Source organism: Onychostoma macrolepis, chromosome 14, assembly GCF_012432095.1.
Source record: "Onychostoma macrolepis isolate SWU-2019 chromosome 14, ASM1243209v1, whole genome shotgun sequence".
NCBI classification, from domain to species: Eukaryota; Metazoa; Chordata; class Actinopteri; order Cypriniformes; family Cyprinidae; genus Onychostoma; species Onychostoma macrolepis.
In genome coordinates this window covers 223645-241144 of record NC_081168.1, presented here as the reverse complement: position 1 = coordinate 241144, position 17500 = coordinate 223645, and the positions used below count along the sequence as shown (strand labels likewise).

At 43.2% G+C, this 17500-nt stretch overlaps 2 protein-coding genes across 3 annotated transcripts in view; both read left to right on the top strand.

Moving 5' to 3' along the window:
* Positions 1 to 9817, top strand: part of LOC131553516 (uncharacterized) — a 12837-nt gene extending 3020 nt beyond the window's left edge. Inside the window, exons 4-16 of one of the 2 annotated variants that reach the window (XM_058798239.1) lie at positions 824 to 976; positions 1037 to 1241; positions 1353 to 1492; positions 1570 to 1668; positions 1765 to 1977; positions 2096 to 2205; positions 2289 to 2421; positions 4013 to 4210; positions 5340 to 5463; positions 5746 to 5848; positions 6287 to 6374; positions 9325 to 9406; positions 9506 to 9817. In XM_058798239.1, coding sequence (XP_058654222.1) covers positions 824 to 976; positions 1037 to 1241; positions 1353 to 1492; positions 1570 to 1668; positions 1765 to 1977; positions 2096 to 2205; positions 2289 to 2421; positions 4013 to 4210; positions 5340 to 5463; positions 5746 to 5848; positions 6287 to 6374; positions 9325 to 9406; positions 9506 to 9516 — 1659 coding nt within the window. In that variant the 3' untranslated portion in view covers positions 9517 to 9817. Of the gene's footprint in view, positions 1 to 823; positions 977 to 1036; positions 1242 to 1352; positions 1493 to 1569; positions 1669 to 1764; positions 1978 to 2095; positions 2206 to 2288; positions 2422 to 4012; positions 4211 to 5339; positions 5464 to 5740; positions 5849 to 6286; positions 6375 to 9324; positions 9407 to 9505 lie in introns of those variants that run through there. The other variant, XM_058798240.1, reaches the window with a different exon arrangement.
* A 356-nt stretch (positions 9818 to 10173) lies between these two features.
* The window catches only part of cops6 (COP9 signalosome subunit 6), an 8503-nt gene continuing 1176 nt past the window's right edge, over positions 10174 to 17500 (top strand). The window contains exons 1-7 of the mRNA XM_058798241.1: positions 10174 to 10309; positions 12203 to 12328; positions 12409 to 12540; positions 12628 to 12716; positions 12790 to 12852; positions 13146 to 13193; positions 15253 to 15367. Of these exons, the coding sequence (XP_058654224.1) occupies positions 10267 to 10309; positions 12203 to 12328; positions 12409 to 12540; positions 12628 to 12716; positions 12790 to 12852; positions 13146 to 13193; positions 15253 to 15367 (616 nt within the window). The 5' untranslated portion in view covers positions 10174 to 10266. The remainder of the gene's footprint in view (positions 10310 to 12202; positions 12329 to 12408; positions 12541 to 12627; positions 12717 to 12789; positions 12853 to 13145; positions 13194 to 15252; positions 15368 to 17500) is intronic.

Below are 17500 nucleotides of genomic sequence, written 5' to 3'. Positions count from 1 at the left end.
GGGTTCACTTCATTTCCTTCGAGTTCAGCTTCAGCAGAATACGACGGGATTTCATTTTCAGCTGGGTCTGCACCATAACGCCTGTCTTCTCCGTCTGCTTCTTTCTTCTGATTTTAGCACCAGGTTGTTCTCCTGCCCATTATTTACTGCAGTAGTTTCCAGGGAGCGTTTTTTTTTTTTTTTACTCAGTAATTAATGCGTTTTAAAATGTAGTGAAGTACAGTACTTCAAACAAAATATACTTACGTAAAAGTAAAATTACAGATTTTAAAAATTACTTTAAAAAGTAGAAGTACACAAAAAAGCTACTCAATTACAGTAACGCGAGTAAATGTAATTCGTTACTTTCCACCTCTGGTCTTATACGTATTATATGTTCAGAAATAATACGCAGCGCTCAAGTTAAAAGAAGTTCGCTCCCGTCTTCTTGCGTGTTCTTCCTCTGCGTCACATCTGTATCAGCACAAGTTCTCTCTGTGTGAATGCTGTCGAGTGATATATTCTGCTCACGCTCCTTCAATGAGAGCGTCACACACCAGCGGCTGATCACTCTTTTCTCTTTACTGCTATCATTGGCATATTTTCAAAGTGTCTAATTATAACGCTTGGTAATATTTCCATTCAAAACCAAGATTCCTCGATTTATAAAAAATAATATTGTGGCAAAACAATAAATTCGAATGAATCGATAAAATTGGAAAAATCACCCAGCCCTCGGACACAGCTTGTGATTTTGTAGAAATATAGACTGTGTAGTGTATATGCAGCGTGTATATATACTTCATATAACACACATACTGCGTGTGTGTGTGTGCGCGCGTAGGCGCTGAGTTTCGCGAAGCAGTTGGAGCGGCTCGGGCAGACTCTTGGCCGCAGGTTCTCTGGTGGCGTCTCGGAGGAAGTGATGCGTGGCGTGATGGGCTGCCTGCGGCTGATGGAGGACGCTCTCGCTGAGGTGCAGGCGTCTGTTCTGAAGGTGAGGATCCCGTGCTGCAGTCGTCATGCTCGGACTCTGACTAACGCCGCTGTTTGACAGATGCTGCTGCAGCGCTTCGAGTGCTGGCTGGAGGTGAGCCACGGCCTGCGAGAGAAGACTGCGCTCCTGAGACGGGAGGCGGAGCTTATGCTGAACATCACTGGCCAATCAGTGCGTGAGCTGAGAGCTGACGGACAGCTGGAGAAACAGAGTCTCAGTGACCTGGAGACTGCAGTGAATGACGTGCTGGAGCAGAGCACTGACGGTAACGACTCATGAGTCATGACCAACACCACTGCTGTGCTCCCAAACCTCTTATTACACCCGTGCGTGTGTGTGTGTGTGTGTGTGTGTCTCTGTGCGTGTGTGTGTGTAGAGATCAGACGCCAGACTGAGGAGCTCGCGCTAGATCGCTGTCAGAAGGCCTGTGTGAGGAGGAGGAGGATGATGAAGGCTCAGAGCTCTGAGTGGAGTCGTGTGTCAGACTTGCAGACGGACGCTCATCTCATGATGAAGGTGAGAAACAGCCTGGACTCATCTGCTGGAGAGCTGTCTGTCCGTCCGTCCGTCTCACTGTCTGTCTGTCTGCGCAGGTGTTTGTGGAGCTGCAGATGAGACACTGGCATCAGAGGCGAGACTTTGAGCTGCAGCAGGACACAAGAATCACTGACACTCTGTGTGAACTCTGGATGGTCAGTGTGTGTGTGCGTGTGTGTGTGTGTGTGTGTGCGTGTGTGTGCGTGTGTGTGTGTGTAACATGTGACGTGTGTGTATTTATTGTCTCACAGAGCTTGTGTAGTAAGTGCAGCAGACGCATCACTGATTTGTGCTCAGAGTTTGTCCTGAGCAGTGTCACTGCAGGCTCCGCCCCCTCTGCAGGCCAGGGCCAATCAGTGCTGCAGAGCATGAAGCTCACTGTGACCAATCAGATGCAACGAGAGGAAAGACATGCCCACACACACCTGCTCACACTCAGAGAGCAACTGCAGCAACGCAGACAGGTGATGACACAGTCACATGCAGTATCCTGACTAGCATTATGGGATGTGTTGACGAGCATTATGGGATGTGTTGACTAGCATTATGGGATGTTTTGACGAGCATTATGGGATGCTGCAGGTTTGGACGGAGGACGAGGCTTTGACTCGCGCGTGTCTGGATCACTTTGGAGAGCAGCAGCTTGAGGTCGTCACGGCAACGGTTTCCAGGTGTTCAGATATGCAGATGAGGTGAGTCAAGGATGGACCGATTGAGCCGTTCATTGGTTATTTGATCAGTTGATCGATTGACTGATGGGTTTGATTGGCTGCAGTTGTGCTCTAATGGAAGAACAGCAGCGTCTTTTGATTCTGGAGTTTCAGAGAATTTTAGCAGCTCGATGTTTTTATCTGCGATCCGTGAGAGAGATGAAGCTGAATCAGCTGACCATACAGACAGATACACAGGTACAGACACACACACACACACACAGTAGCACACACACACATGCACTCAGTGGTGTAGTGGAGGGTATACGGCGCACTCCTAAATCCCTCTGATGCGCATCGTTCAGTAGTGTCCTGCGCTAGCCAAAATCATGACAGTCCAACATGAGAGTCACTAATCCAATCGCATGTGAATAAATGCAAATATTCCCTAAAAACATCCAGTAAAGACAGTGATGTGGTCAGGAACGAGACGTAAACACTCTCATGCAGTGTATGTTTCATTTAAAGGCTACTCGAAGCCGGATGGCGCTCCCGCGCAGAAAGTCCGAAACGGCCTCATAGAAGCAACTCACGAGTCACGACGCGCAAGAATCCAGCTATCGCTGAAGCCAAAGCTATCTCTACTGTAGCTGAGCTGAATACAAAATAACATGAAGACAGTAAACACACGATTGCAACAATATATGGTTTGTGTGTGTTTTTCAAGTCATCTCCAGGTAATAAAAAAACCATCTGATTTGAATAATGCAGTGCTAATTGATAGCATTTATTACACTTGGCAATAGATACTTGGCTATAAAATATATATTCTGCCTTATTCTGTGATAAAAATGGGGAAAACATGTAGTATATAGACTAAACAAATCATAAAATTGTCATTAGGAAAATACAGGAAAAATATTATAAATTAATGGTTATTGTCCAGCAGTGTATTTGATTTCTCAGCCAATTAAAAGCAAGAGGTAATAATTAATAAATAATAATAATAATAATCATCATAATAAAACCTGTCAATTAGACAAAAAATTACATTTCTGTCCCCCTCACTTCTGAAATGATTGAGAATCACGTTTTTTTTGTTCTGAACGGACAACTAAACAAAATGGCAAGTAATTTACTAGAGGTTCTGACAAAATGTCATGCAGTCTATTTATATTTTTATTTATTTATTTTAATTATTTATTGTAAAATCTGCACCTCTTCTGTGGATAATATTATTTTCATAATGATCCTTACTCAAGCAGCAGAAGTTAAGTGACAGCGTGCAAATATTACTGGCCCATTTTGGAGTGAACTAAATATGCAAGACTAGTTTTACATGTCACTGTTTATGACTCGGGTCGTTCATTCTTTGCCGGGTCGTTTAAAAAAAAAATAAAAATGGGGGCATAAATTAAGAGTATACCCACTTCTCCATGCACCACTACACCACTGCCTACACTCATACACACACACACACACACACACACACACACACACACACACACAAGCTGCGTCCCAAATGACACACTATACACTATGTACTTATGCACTATGCACTCAAACATGTAGTGTATGAATTATATAAGGTTATTTTGTCATTAATAATCGGAGTCTGATAGCCCCACCCCCTTCGCGATGTAATTAAAGCTGCGACAGTTGAGTGCATGAAGTGTTCAACATTCCACACTTCATTTTTCGGTTATTTAAAGTGCACTTTTTCTTTTTGGAATTTTCAGTGCGAACGCACTACTCTCACTATTTATACTACAAAACGTCATAAATAGTGCATAAGTACGCGATTTGGGACACGGCTACAGACTCGGGTTCAACTCTCTGTTGTCTCCAGGACTCCTGTGTTGCCATGGAAACGGTCTCGCCTGACGCAGCTGTGATTGGTCAGAATCTTCTGCACGAGCAGCTGTCGGAGCTGGAAGCCGCTGCTGATGTGCTGCAGGGACACGCCCACCTCCTGATTGGCCACGCCCTCTCCTGCGCGGTGCATCTGCAGATGGGCGGAGCTTCTGCTAGAGACAGATGGGTGAAGGTCAGTACAGCCAAAGCCCCTTTAACCCTAACTTCACTCAGCAACCACAGCTCCGAATGCAGAAGCGTCAAATCCTCCAAAACTTTGACATTCTTGCGATTTAAATTTCATATTTGAAATCACCAATGAAATCTGACCACAACTATCTCATAAATGTTGTTTGTTTTGCTGAAATATGGTTATAAAAGGCTTATTTTTCAGGCTAGAGCAGCCAGTGCGCAGTCTCAGAACGCTGACTGTTTCTATAGCGACCGGAGCTTCTAACGGCAGCTGCATGACGCCATGACTTTACCGGCTGCCGATTGGCTCTTTTATTGAGAAGGCGTGGCTATTCCGCCATATTTGCATGTTTCACCGTGTCTTAACTACACGCGATACCACGACACGCAATAAAAGGTATCTTTTCCATGTTAATCAGAGTTTTTGTCTGAACTAACTCCAACGGCGACATGCAAAATTTATATTTTAGAAAGGTTCGACATCGCAACTTACAAACTATATGACCGTAGATAATCTCAGGCGATTATGTGCTTTATTCAAAGTTAAACGTGTCTAATGTGAGTTTGAATGTCATATTGCGTGGCATTTATAGCCATACTGAAAGCAACAACAGTTTACCTCAGATCTTGAAAATAAATAAAAGCAAAGATGTACGTTAAAACTCTGAACTCACTGCGAACCAACGAGTGTATTCCTTAACAAAGATGGTATCAGTCACTCAGTACGTACGTTTAGTAATGTTAAAAAGGTTTAATGTTTATGAATTAGATTAGAAACTTATCCATTTCGTTACGAGTGCAGTGTGCTTCCACAGAGGCTCCGCCCACACACGCTTCTGATTGGCTGTGATGTTTGACTGATTCTGGTGTGTCGCTGGACTCTTGTCGCGCCGCGTGTAGTTAGGACACGGAGTGCCACTGTCTCTTATTCATAAGTGCTAGGAGTGCGACGTCTTTGTGTATCTGGAGTCGTATCATTATCTTCAGCATGAGCTTCCCTGAGTGAACTGCTCTCGTTTATCACCGTCACGTCGCTCTGAAGGTAGTGATGCTGATCACAGGAGAATCGGTGTGAATGTCAAACACTGAATAATGAAGAGTCCTCGTCAGGTGTGATTGTCTGTCTGCAGGAGCGGCTGATCGACGGCGTGTGTGAGAGCGTCTATGTGACACGCGACTCCGTGTCGTCTCTCGTCTGTGAATATCAGTCTCGGATCCGAAGCGCGAGCCTCACGCCGCGCCGCAGCGCTGCTGGTACGAGTCAGGCTCGTTTCTGTAACACCTCATATAACACACATTGGCCCGGTTTCACAGACAGTGCTTAGACTAAACCATAGTTCAATTAGGACATTTAAGTCATTTTTATGAACATACTTAGAAAACAACATTGCTGGTGTGCATCTTGAGACAAAAGAAAGGCACTGATATATTTTAATATTGTGTGTGTGTGTGTGTGTGTGTTGTGTGTGTGTGTGTGTGTGTGTGTGTGTGTGTGTGTGTGTGTGTGTGTGTGTGTGTGTGTGTGTGAGAGATTAGAGCATACAGACGCACAGACGGAGAGAACCGTCTGCACTAGAGCTCTTCATAAAGAACTCACCGACTGGGCCAGAAAACCCACATCTGCTGAATTACATCACAGGTACTCACAGGTACACACACACTCACACTCACTCACTCACTCACTCACACTCACTCACTCACTCCTCACTCACTCACACTCACACACACACACACACACACTCACTCACTCACTCACTCCTCACTCACTCACTCACTCACTCACACTCACTCACTCACTCACTCACTCACTCACTCACTCACTCACTCACTCACTCACTCACTCACTCACTCACTCACTCACTCACTCACTCACTCACTCACTCACTCACTCACTCACTCACTCACACACACACTCACACACACACACACACACACACACACACACACACACACACACACACACACACACACACACACACACACACACACACACACACACACACACACACACACACACACACAGTTCTGTAACTATGGACATTAATTATAATGACTGCAGACACTCGTGTGTGTTTAGGGTTGTTGAGCAGAAGAGGACGTGTGTGACGGAGTTTAAAATGGATCATCGAAGTCCAGCGCAAACAAACCTCTACAGACAGATCAGAGTATGTGCTACAACCTGTCTGTCTTTATGTCTGTCTATGTTTGTCAAGTTGCTGTGTGGCTGTGTAAATATAAAGTTGTTATATTTTGGTTAAATCCCCGCTTTCCTCTTTTTTTTTGCCATAATCTTTGAGCCGGATTGGCTCATTTTTTTGTCATAATCCGGCTCAAAGATTATGACAAAAAAAAAGAGGAAAGCGGGGATTTAACCAAAATATAACAACTTTATTCAACAAACAAAACAATAATTGAACACAAGTGCCGGCACACAAATAACACTAAAGGGTGGTGTGCGAGAGAGAAACACACACCAAACAGGGGAAAAGGTAAGAAGCTTTTATAAAGAGGAAAGACTCCGGGCCCAGGTGTCCTCCGTCTACATTCGGACCGCAGCCCCGCCCCACTGAAACACACAGCAGGCAGGTATGCAGGCCCCCATAAGAACGGGGTCCCAAAGGGAAACCCTGACAATAACAAATAAATCACAAAACACCACTCAAAACACTTACTCCCATTACAAATATTCAAACAACCCCCTTCCCTTATTTAAAGGAAGAAAGTACTGCAGCACCATTCCAATCCTCAGCATCTCCCATTCCTACTTCTGGTTCAGCAACCGGTGCGCCTAGGAAGCAATTTAAGAATCCAGAAGAAACCGAATACACTGAGGACAAAAACAGTTACGCTAAAGGGCTCTCGATAGCGCATCTGCAATCACGTTATCAACTCCCTTCACATAGCGAACGTCCAAACAATAGGACTGCAAAAATAATAACCGCCGAATTAATCTTTGATTCGGACACTGCAAGGAGTTTAAGAAAGTGAGGGGATTCTGGTCAGTAAAGACCACCACAGGAGCACTGCCATAAACATCGAAGTGTTTTAGAGCCATAATCAAAGCCAATGTCTCTTTTTCGATCACTGAATAATTTAGCTGACAAAGATTGAACTTTTTAGAAAAGAAACTAACCGGCCTCTCAACGCCAAGGTCATCCTCCTGCATGAGGACTGCCCAGCGCCTGCCTGACTAGCATCCACATACAATTTGACCGATCGATCCAAACGTGGCGCCGCTAAAACAGGGCTGAAAGGCACTTTGACAAAGAGGAGACCAAACGAACTTAACTTTATCCCTCAACAAATTAGTGAGAGGCGCCACCACACTAGAATTTCTACAAAATGCTCTGTAATAACCTACGAGGCCCAGAAAGCACATCAACTCTTTTTTTAGTTGCTGGAACCGGAAATTGCTCCACCGCCTGACCTTTCACGCTAACCGGACGCACCTGCCCTTGTCCGACTACACGGCCAAGATACGTCACAACACTTTCATTTTACAGAGAGCAAAGAACATTTACATTCAGTCTAGCCAGAGGTCAGGCACTCTTAAAAACTCTTTGGTTCTTTTAATTGTGATGATTTTGGCTCACATTTAACAAAAACCCACCAATGTGCCAAATCCTGCTGGAAAATGAAATCAGCATCTTTAAAGCTGGTCAGCAGAAGGAAGCATGAAGTGCTCCTAAATTTCTTGGTAAACGGGTGCAGTGACTTTGGTTTTCAAAAAACACAATGGACCAACACCAGCAGATGACATTGCACCCCAAATCATCACAGACTGTGGAAACTTAACACTGGACTTCAAGCAACTTGGGCTATGAGCTTCTCCAGCCTTCCTCCAGACTCTAGGACCTTGGTTTCCAAATGAAATACAAAACTTGCTCTCATCTGAAAAGAGGACTTTGGACCACTGGGCAACAGTCCAGTTCTTCTTCTGCTTAGCCCAGGTAAGACACCTCTGACGTTGTCTGTGGTTCAGGAGTGGCTTAACAAGAGGAATACGACAACTGTAGCCAAATTCCTCGACACGTCTGTGTGTGGTGGCTCTTGATGCCTTGACCCCAGCCTCAGTCCATTCCTTGTGAAGTTCACCCAAATTCTTGAATGGATTTTGCTTGACAATCCTCATAAGGCTGCGGTTCTCTCGGTCGGTTGTGCATCTTTTTCTTCCATGCTTTTTCCTTTCACTCAACTTTCTGTTAACATGCTTGGATACAGCACTCTGTGAACAGCCAGCTTCTTTGGCAATGAATGTTTGTGGCTTACCCTCCTTGTGAAGGGTGTCAATGATCCTGGACAACTGTCAGATCAGCAGTCTTCCCCATGATTGTGTAGCCTAGTGAACCAAACTGAGAGACCATTTTGAAGGATCAGGAAACCTTTGCAGGTGTTTTGAGTTGATTAGCTGATTGGCATGTCACCATATTCTAATTTGTTGAGAGTGAATTGATGGGTTTTTGTTAAATGTGAGCCAAAATCATCACAATTAAAAGAACCAAAGACTTAAACTACTTCAGTCTGTGTGCACTGAATTTATTTAATACATGAGTTTCACAATTTGAGTTGAATTACTGAAATAAATGAACTTTTCCACGACATTCTACTTTGAGATGCAGCTGTATTTTTGTGTTGGGAAAAATGCAGTTTTACAATTACTAGAAACGTGGCTTTCGAAGGAAAGATTGCTATCAAACAGCACGCCTAGGTTCCTGACTGATGACGAAGAATTGACAGAGCAGCCGTCAAGTGTTAGACTGTGATCTAGGTTTTTGCTTGCGCAGGTTTTGGTCTTATAATTAACACCTCTGTTTTTTCAGAATTTAGCAGTAAGAAATTACTCGTCATCCAGTTTTTTATATCGACTATGCATTCCGTTAGTTTCTCAATTTGGTGTGTTTCACCGGGCCGCGAAGAAATATAGAGCTGAGTATCATCAGCATAACAGTGAAAGCTAACACCATGTCTCCTGATAACATCTCCCAAGGGTAACATGTAAAGTGTGAAAAGTAACGGCCCTAGTACTGAGCCTTGAGGTACTCCATACTGCACTTGTGATCGATATGATACCTCTTCATTCACTGCTACGAACTGACGGCGGTCGTGTGTGTGCAGGATGAAGAGGAGGCTTTCATGCGTCGTCTGGCGTCTCTGGCACGAGTGTCTCTCCGCAGCATGAAGGAGGATGATTTCTCAGGTCAGAAACACACATCTGAATAACTGAAGATTGTCTGTGAAGAGCGTGTCAGTCACTGAAGGCCTTGCTTTGGATTTCTTGTCTCTTTCATTCCCACAGAAACCAGCTGAAGATCTGACCAGCAGGAATGAAGGAATCTCCTCAGGTTTCTGCTCCGGAGGATCATGCGCTTGTTTTCTCGTAATTCACTTCCCCAAGCAAATCCCCAAAATATCTCAATCATTAAAGAGAATAAGTGCCTTGTTTCATGGTGTCCGTTGCACAGATTGTAAATTATAATCTGTTTATTACAGCCTTTTATGATGATCTTTATACCTGTGGTTTAAGATGAATCATTGTGACTGTACTTTTGTATTTTGTCTTTATAATAAAGGAAAACATCAGCTGCCCAAAGCTTTTTATGTAGTTGAGCAGTTTTAATTTTTGAAACTAATGAATATGATGATTTCTTACAGGCAGAGATGCTGAGAAACGCCTGGCTGTTGATTTAACAGAAATAGCCATGAAACTGCAGCTTCTTTTCTTTTATGGTAGGGATAATAAAATAAAACATTTTAAACCTTTCTAAGTTACAACAAATGTAACCCCATATTATGATCTGATAGTACTATTAAGGTAAAGTTATTCATATTTTAAAGTTTAAATCTAACAAAGTGTTGAGGAAAAAAATGCAGTTTTTAATTTTTTACAGAAGATTAAATAACAGACAGCGCTGGTGATTTTATATATATATATATATATGTGTGTGTGTGTGATGCGGATTAAAGCCGTTTGGCGGCGCTAATGCGCTAAAACACGTCAATAACTGCCAGCAAAGAAGAGGCGGTTCTGCTGCGCATGCGCGAGGTCAGACAGGCAAAATGGCGTCGAGTAACGGCGGAGGAATGGAAGTGGACGCGACAGGTGAGAAAATCACGCGTTAGCGCCGCTTAACGCTCTTTATTATGACAGATACACTTCACTAAGCATAAAAACGACACACGATCGTGGACTGAAATCACAGATCATCTCGAGCTGTTACTGACTGACTGACACTGCCTCGGGCTTGATTTTGATTGGTCAGGAAACCTCATAAGTCCCGCCTCCTCGGCGGACTCTCTTCTGTGATTGGCTGCGTTCGCGTCTGAGGCTCAAATCTGCTGCTGTTTGTGTTTCCGACAATAATAATAATAATAACATATACAGTGTTTGTGCTTTACATCTGAACACTCGCGCGCTCCAGCCGATATTTACATGATTTTACTATATTATAATAATTATATTATGATTATAAGGCTCGGAGTGACTTCGCCTCAGAGCGGATAAAGCAGTCTGTCGAACTAATGAGTGAAATTAAATCATTAGATATTTCAGAATGAACATGTGACTGAAGCTGCTTCGCGTGTTTCATCATCAGCCGGTGTCCAGAGAAACCGCTTCGGAGGACGTTTAGCTAAAGTTCCCATAAAGTTATGAAAACCTCAGTTTTGAATGTCATCTGAAAGCATTTATTTTAATGTGGTGTTTTTTTTTTTTTTTTTAAATGTGAATTAAGGGAATGTTTCGTTTTATATAATTTTGCAAACATTATTTGAATGTCATGTTTGAAGTAGTAACTAATAAGAAGTAAGGTGTTAAAAAAAAAAAAAGGATGTCTAATCTAGAAAAACGCTCCATGAACATTAAATCATGTTTTGAGAATGTTATTAAAGAGACCCGATAACTCTGAGCATAAGTTCTGTTACTGGAGGAATATTTGTTCATAACATCTCTCTCTCTCTCTCTCTCTCTCTCTCAATTCAATTCAATTCAATTCAATTCAAGGGGTGCTTTATTGGCATGACACAAACTATACATTTGTATTGCCAAAGCAATTGCAGCTGGGCTGCTTACAAATAGTGCATATATGTATTAACAAAGAGAGAAGAAAAAAAAAAAAGAATAATAGTAATAATATATAAAAAGTATTAAGAATGTAATGCAAAATTAATTTCTAATGTATGCAAGTATATAAACTAGAAAAAATAAATAAATAAATAAGATCAGGGATTAGACAAATTTACAGAAGCAAAATGTAGATCTAAGTAATATAGCAGAGTAATATGGTTTAATATAATGTAGATGAGCTGGAAACTTCAGATCAGGGCAGATTGAGTGTTTTCTCTTCTGTGGTGACAGACAGACACATATTGAGCAGCAAACACACAGCAGTTCTTGTGTTCTCCTCACAGATACGGCATCTTCTCCTGGTCTGAGAGAGTTTTAAATGTCGGATGGATCTGCTGTATTTTATCAGAGAACTCTGTCCGTATGTCGGTGTATTTGGAGCATTCTGTGAGGAAGTGCAGCTCTGTTTCCATCTGATTCAGATCACAGTGTGAACACAAACTCTGCTCATGTTTTTCTGTGTCTCGTCTCTATCATCAGCTTGTGTCCGCTGAGTCTGTATCTCGTCAACGTGCTTCTGAGTTTCTGATCTGACACTGTGTACAGATACTCTGCCATACTGTACTCTCTCTTTAGGGCCGAATAGCATTGCATCTTACTCTGCTGTTGTGTTTGTGTTTGCCAGTGAGTGATGTAACTCTGTTTGATTTGTGCAGTAATCTGATTGATTCTGATGTGATTCAGAGCATCAGCAGATGTTAGTGAAGCATCAGGACTGAAGCTCTCTCTCTCTCTCTCTCTGTGTGTGTGTGTGTGTGTGTGTGTGTGTGTGTGTGTGTGTCTCTCTCTCTGTGTGTGTGTGTGTGTGTGTGTCTCTCTCTCTCTCTGTGTGTGTCTCTCTGTGTGTGTGTGTGTGTGTGTGTGTGGCAGCGAGCCCCAGTGTGATGGCGTCTGGAGTCACAGGCAGTGTGTCAGTGGCGCTGCATCCGCTGGTGATCCTGAACATCTCTGATCACTGGATCCGGATCCGCTCTCAGGAGGGACGAGCCATGCAGGGTGAGTGTGTGAGGAGCAGGCTCTCGGAGAGAAGCCGTCGGGTCTGTGGTGATGTAGTAATGGCTGGTGTGTGTTTGCAGTCGTGGGCGCTCTGATCGGAAAACAGGAGGGCAGAAACATCGAGGTGATGAACTCATTCGAGCTGCTGTTTCACACCGTAGAGGATCAGATCCACATCGATAAAGAGTATTACTACACTAAAGAAGAGCAGTGTGAGTAACACACACAGAGACATGCGCACACATACACACACGTGTGTGTGTGTGTGTGTGTGTGTGACGCTGGTTTTCCTCCATCAGTTAAGCAGGTATTTAAGGAAATGGAGTTTCTGGGCTGGTACACGACTGGTGGCACTCCGGACCAATCAGATATCCACATTCATAAGCAGGTGGGTGGGGCTGAGGATAAACTCCTCCCATCAGTGTGTTGTGTCGTACTGAAGTTGTGTGTGTTTTTTGTAGGTGTGTGAGATCATTGAGAGTCCACTGTTCCTGAAGCTCAACCCCATGACCAAACACACCGATGTGAGTAACACACACACACACACACACACACACACACACACACATATTGAGACAGACACTCACTCACTCACTCACTCACTCACTCACTCACTCACACACACACACACACACACACACACACACACACACACACACACTCACTCTCACACACACACACACACTCACACACACACACACACACACACACACACACACACTGGCACAGGCAGACACACACACACTCAATTACTCACACACACAGATTAAACACAGAATGTGTTTGTAAATCCTGACCTTTGACCCTTTGTGTGCAGCTGCCAGTCAGTGTGTATGAATCTGTGATTGACATCATCAGCGGAGAGGTGAGTGTGTGTGTGTGTGTGTGACGCTGGTTTTCCTCCATCAGTTAAGCAGGTATTTAAGGAAATGGAGTTTCTGGGCTGGTACACGACTGGTGGCACTCCGGACCAATCAGATATCCACATTCATAAGCAGGTGGGTGGGGCTGAGGATAAACTCCTCCCATCAGTGTGTTGTGTCGTACTGAAGTTGTGTGTGTTTTTTGTAGGTGTGTGAGATCATTGAGAGTCCACTGTTCCTGAAGCTCAACCCCATGACCAAACACACCGATGTGAGTAACACACACACACACACACACACACACACACACACACACATATTGAGACAGACACTCACTCACTCACTCACTCACTCACTCACACACACACACACACACACACACACACACACTCACTCTCTCACACACACACACACACTCACTCACACACTCACACACACACACACACACACACACTGGCACAGGCAGACACACACACACTCAATTACTCACACACACAGATTAAACACAGAATGTGTTTGTAAATCCTGACCTTTGACCCTTTGTGTGTGCAGCTGCCAGTCAGTGTGTATGAATCTGTGATTGACATCATCAGCGGAGAGGTGAGTGTGTGTGTGTGCGCTGAGGTGAGGAAACGCGTGCGTCTGAGAAAGCAGCACACCGAGCATCTTCTGTGATGACTGTAATGTGGAGCGTTTCTAAACCTGTTTTCCAACAAAAGAGAGCATTATAACACACTCCACAACATCTGATGAGTAGAAATACCGTCCGTCCTGAGCTGAGCTTCTTATCACAGAATGACAGAAATATATTCTATACAGTAATAACGGCCGTGTCGATTAGCAATAGGTTATAAATATACTTATTCATGTTCTTTTTGAATGTCATCATTCAAAGCGTTTCTGTCTTTCACTCAGTTCCATGATACCTGGTGCTTTTGTCCATGTTAGTGATGTCCTGGAGCGTCATGAGCTCTGTCACTTCTGTGACGCATGCGTGCAGTTTGTGCGCGAGGGCGCCCTCTAGCGTCCAGTGTGACTCAAACACACATTACATGGGTTCATAGCAATAAATAATGGCCAATCCATAAAAATAGAACTTCTCTCAAAAGAAATTTGAAGTAGACGTATGATAATCCATGTTTTTAAAGTATACAGAAGTGTACTGGAGTTTTAAAAAGAAGTTTTATTTTTTTAAAAATGGCATTTAAAAATAGCAAAAAATAACGAAACCGTAAACTTTGGTTAAGAAACCGAGGTATTTCTTGAACCGTGGGTGAAGTGTACTGTTTACTCTAAAGTGCTGAGTAAGAGGTCAGACGAGGTCAGACGAGGTCAGCGGGTGATCACGGGTTCCAGCAGCTAGTGTTACTGGCGGCTCATGTTCATTATAATAGAGACTGCTTCCTTCACGTCTCTAGAAGACGACACAAAGACGCCGCTGTGATTAAACCAGCTCAAATACTAATAAAAGGTTGGTGGTTTTGCAATATTAATACATGAAGGTAGTCTCTCAAAACATGAGGAAAATCAAGCAGCTTGATCTGATCTTGAGATGGACGCGAGCAGACCGACCCAGTGTTTCATCCACTGCTCCTCTTCATCACATTCAGTCTCGTGCCCAGAACACATCTCAGAGTTTATTTCACTGCACTTTATCTGCTTGTGTCTTTACAGATAAATATAACATCTTTCGCTCCTAAAACATGGTGAAAATGTGTTTGTTTTCTGTCTGTTGACAGTATTTTCTGATTTATGGAGCGATGAAAGAGAAATCCAGAATCTCCTCTGCAAGAACCTTTAACACTGATATGAGAATTATGAACATGACTTTATACAATGATCAGATTTATGTGCTGGAACTAAATGCAAATCTGTGCATATTTAATTAGATAATGCCTAATTTGCATATTTAAAGATGTTTGAGAAAGCCTGTGATAGAGTTGCTGTGTTTCAGTCTCGGACAGAGACACTCGCTCAGATCTCAGATCGTTCACATGAACTCTGTTTGTACCGTCTTTAGTTTGGAGGTCAGAGGTCGTGACCGTTTGTCCTCTTTGCTAGGCGACTATGCTGTTTGCTGAGCTGCCGTATACACTAGCCACGGAAGAAGCAGAGCGCATCGGAGTCGATCACGTCGCACGCATGACAGCCATCGGGACTGGAGAAAACTCCACCGGTACATACACACACACACACCACACTGACACACACACACACACACACACACACACACACACACCACACACTGACACACACACACACACACACACACACACACACACACACACACCACACACACACACACACACACACACACACACACACACACACACACACACACACACACACACACACACACACACACACTGACACACACACACACACACTGACACACACACACACACACTGACACACACACACACACACACACACACACACACACACACACACTGACACACACACACACACACCACACACACACACACACACACACTGACACACACACACACACACCACACACACACACACACACACACACACCACACACTGACACACACACACACACCACACACTGACACACACACACACACCACACACTGACACACACACACACACACACCACATACACACCACACACTGATAAACACCACACACACACCACACACACACACCACACACACACACACACACACACACACACACACTGACACACACACACCACACACACACACACACACACACACACTGATATTAAATTGAACCAGATGACCTTAACCTGACTCAGAGTAAAATAAAGAAACAGCTGGAAGACTTGAAATGAAAAATCTGAAATGAAAGCATGTGGACAATATAATATTAGCAACGATATGCTCAAACCCAGCAGTCCCAGCGTGATTAAAGCTCTCGCCAGAGATCTGGTCTGAAGGACTGATCGCCCTCATATTTAAAAAAGGTGATTGATTTGACCCCAGTATTTATCGTGGCATCTGCGTGAGCGGTATTTTAGGAAAACCTCTGCAGTATAATAAACAGCTGTATTGTCACATTCATCTCAACATACAATATTTTTAATAAAGCTGAAATTGGTTTTCTGCCGAAGCATCGCACATCTGACCACATCTACTCTCTTCATACACTAATTCATAAAAACATCATGGACAAACAGGAAAATATTTACATGTTTTGTCGATTTCAAAAAAGCTTTTGACTCAATTTGGCATGAAGGTTACTGTACAAACTGCTAAAAATGGTATTGGTGGAAAAACCTGTAGGGACCGATCCTCAGTTACCTGAGCGCTTCGGCCCGGCTGTTAAACACTGAGCCAAAGACTCGGAGGGCTTTTAATGCAGTAAAGTCACGATGTGGTCAATTAAAACTGGATTAAATTGTAGAACTCAATAATAAAAACAATTCTTTTATATGGATGTGACATTTGGAGACCAGTGCTAAATTTTAAAAATTGGGATAAAACATCAATAGAAAAACTACAACTAGAAATGATCGAAAACATTGTAGGGGTCCATAGAGGTCCGTCCAGTGATGCCTGCAGAGCTGAATTAGGCTTATACCCGCTGAACATTGAGATCCAGAAGAGATGTGTTCAGTTCTGGCATCACCTCCATCGATCTGATCCTGATTCAGTCCGATATAAAGCCCTCCTCGCCAATGAAACCTCAGCAGAACCTCATCCTCTGAACACGCTCGCTCTTCAGCTCGTCCATAAACCCAGCTCCTCACCGACTACAGCTACAACCCCAAAGACATTATTAAAGAAACTGACAAAACTCTGAAAGACACTCATGATGAATCTCTAAAAATACACTTTGACCTTCAAAATAAACTCCAGTGCTACTCAACCCTAAACAGAACCATTACATTTGCCAATTATTTATTGATTAAACCATTCAAAGAAAGACAAATCCTCTCCAAATACAGATGAAGTCACCATGATTTAGAAACAGAGAGAGAAGACACAGACAAACATGGCCAGAGCGAGAGCAGAGGATCTGTAGACACTGTGATCTACAGCAGATAGAGAACGAGAAACACTTTCTGCTGATGTGTCCTAAATATCACAATGTGAGGGAAACATTTCTCCCCAGATTTGAAGCATTGATTCCATCATTTACTGAACTTAGTGATACTGAGAACATGCCCTTCTTACTCGGAGAAGATGATAACAGCTGCACTCGCTGCTAAATATGTATTAACCATTCACAATGTTAGATGTTAAACATGATTAACTGACTTATCTTTTCATTTATTTAGATGGATTTTATTTATTATCTATGTTGTATTTTTTTTTCC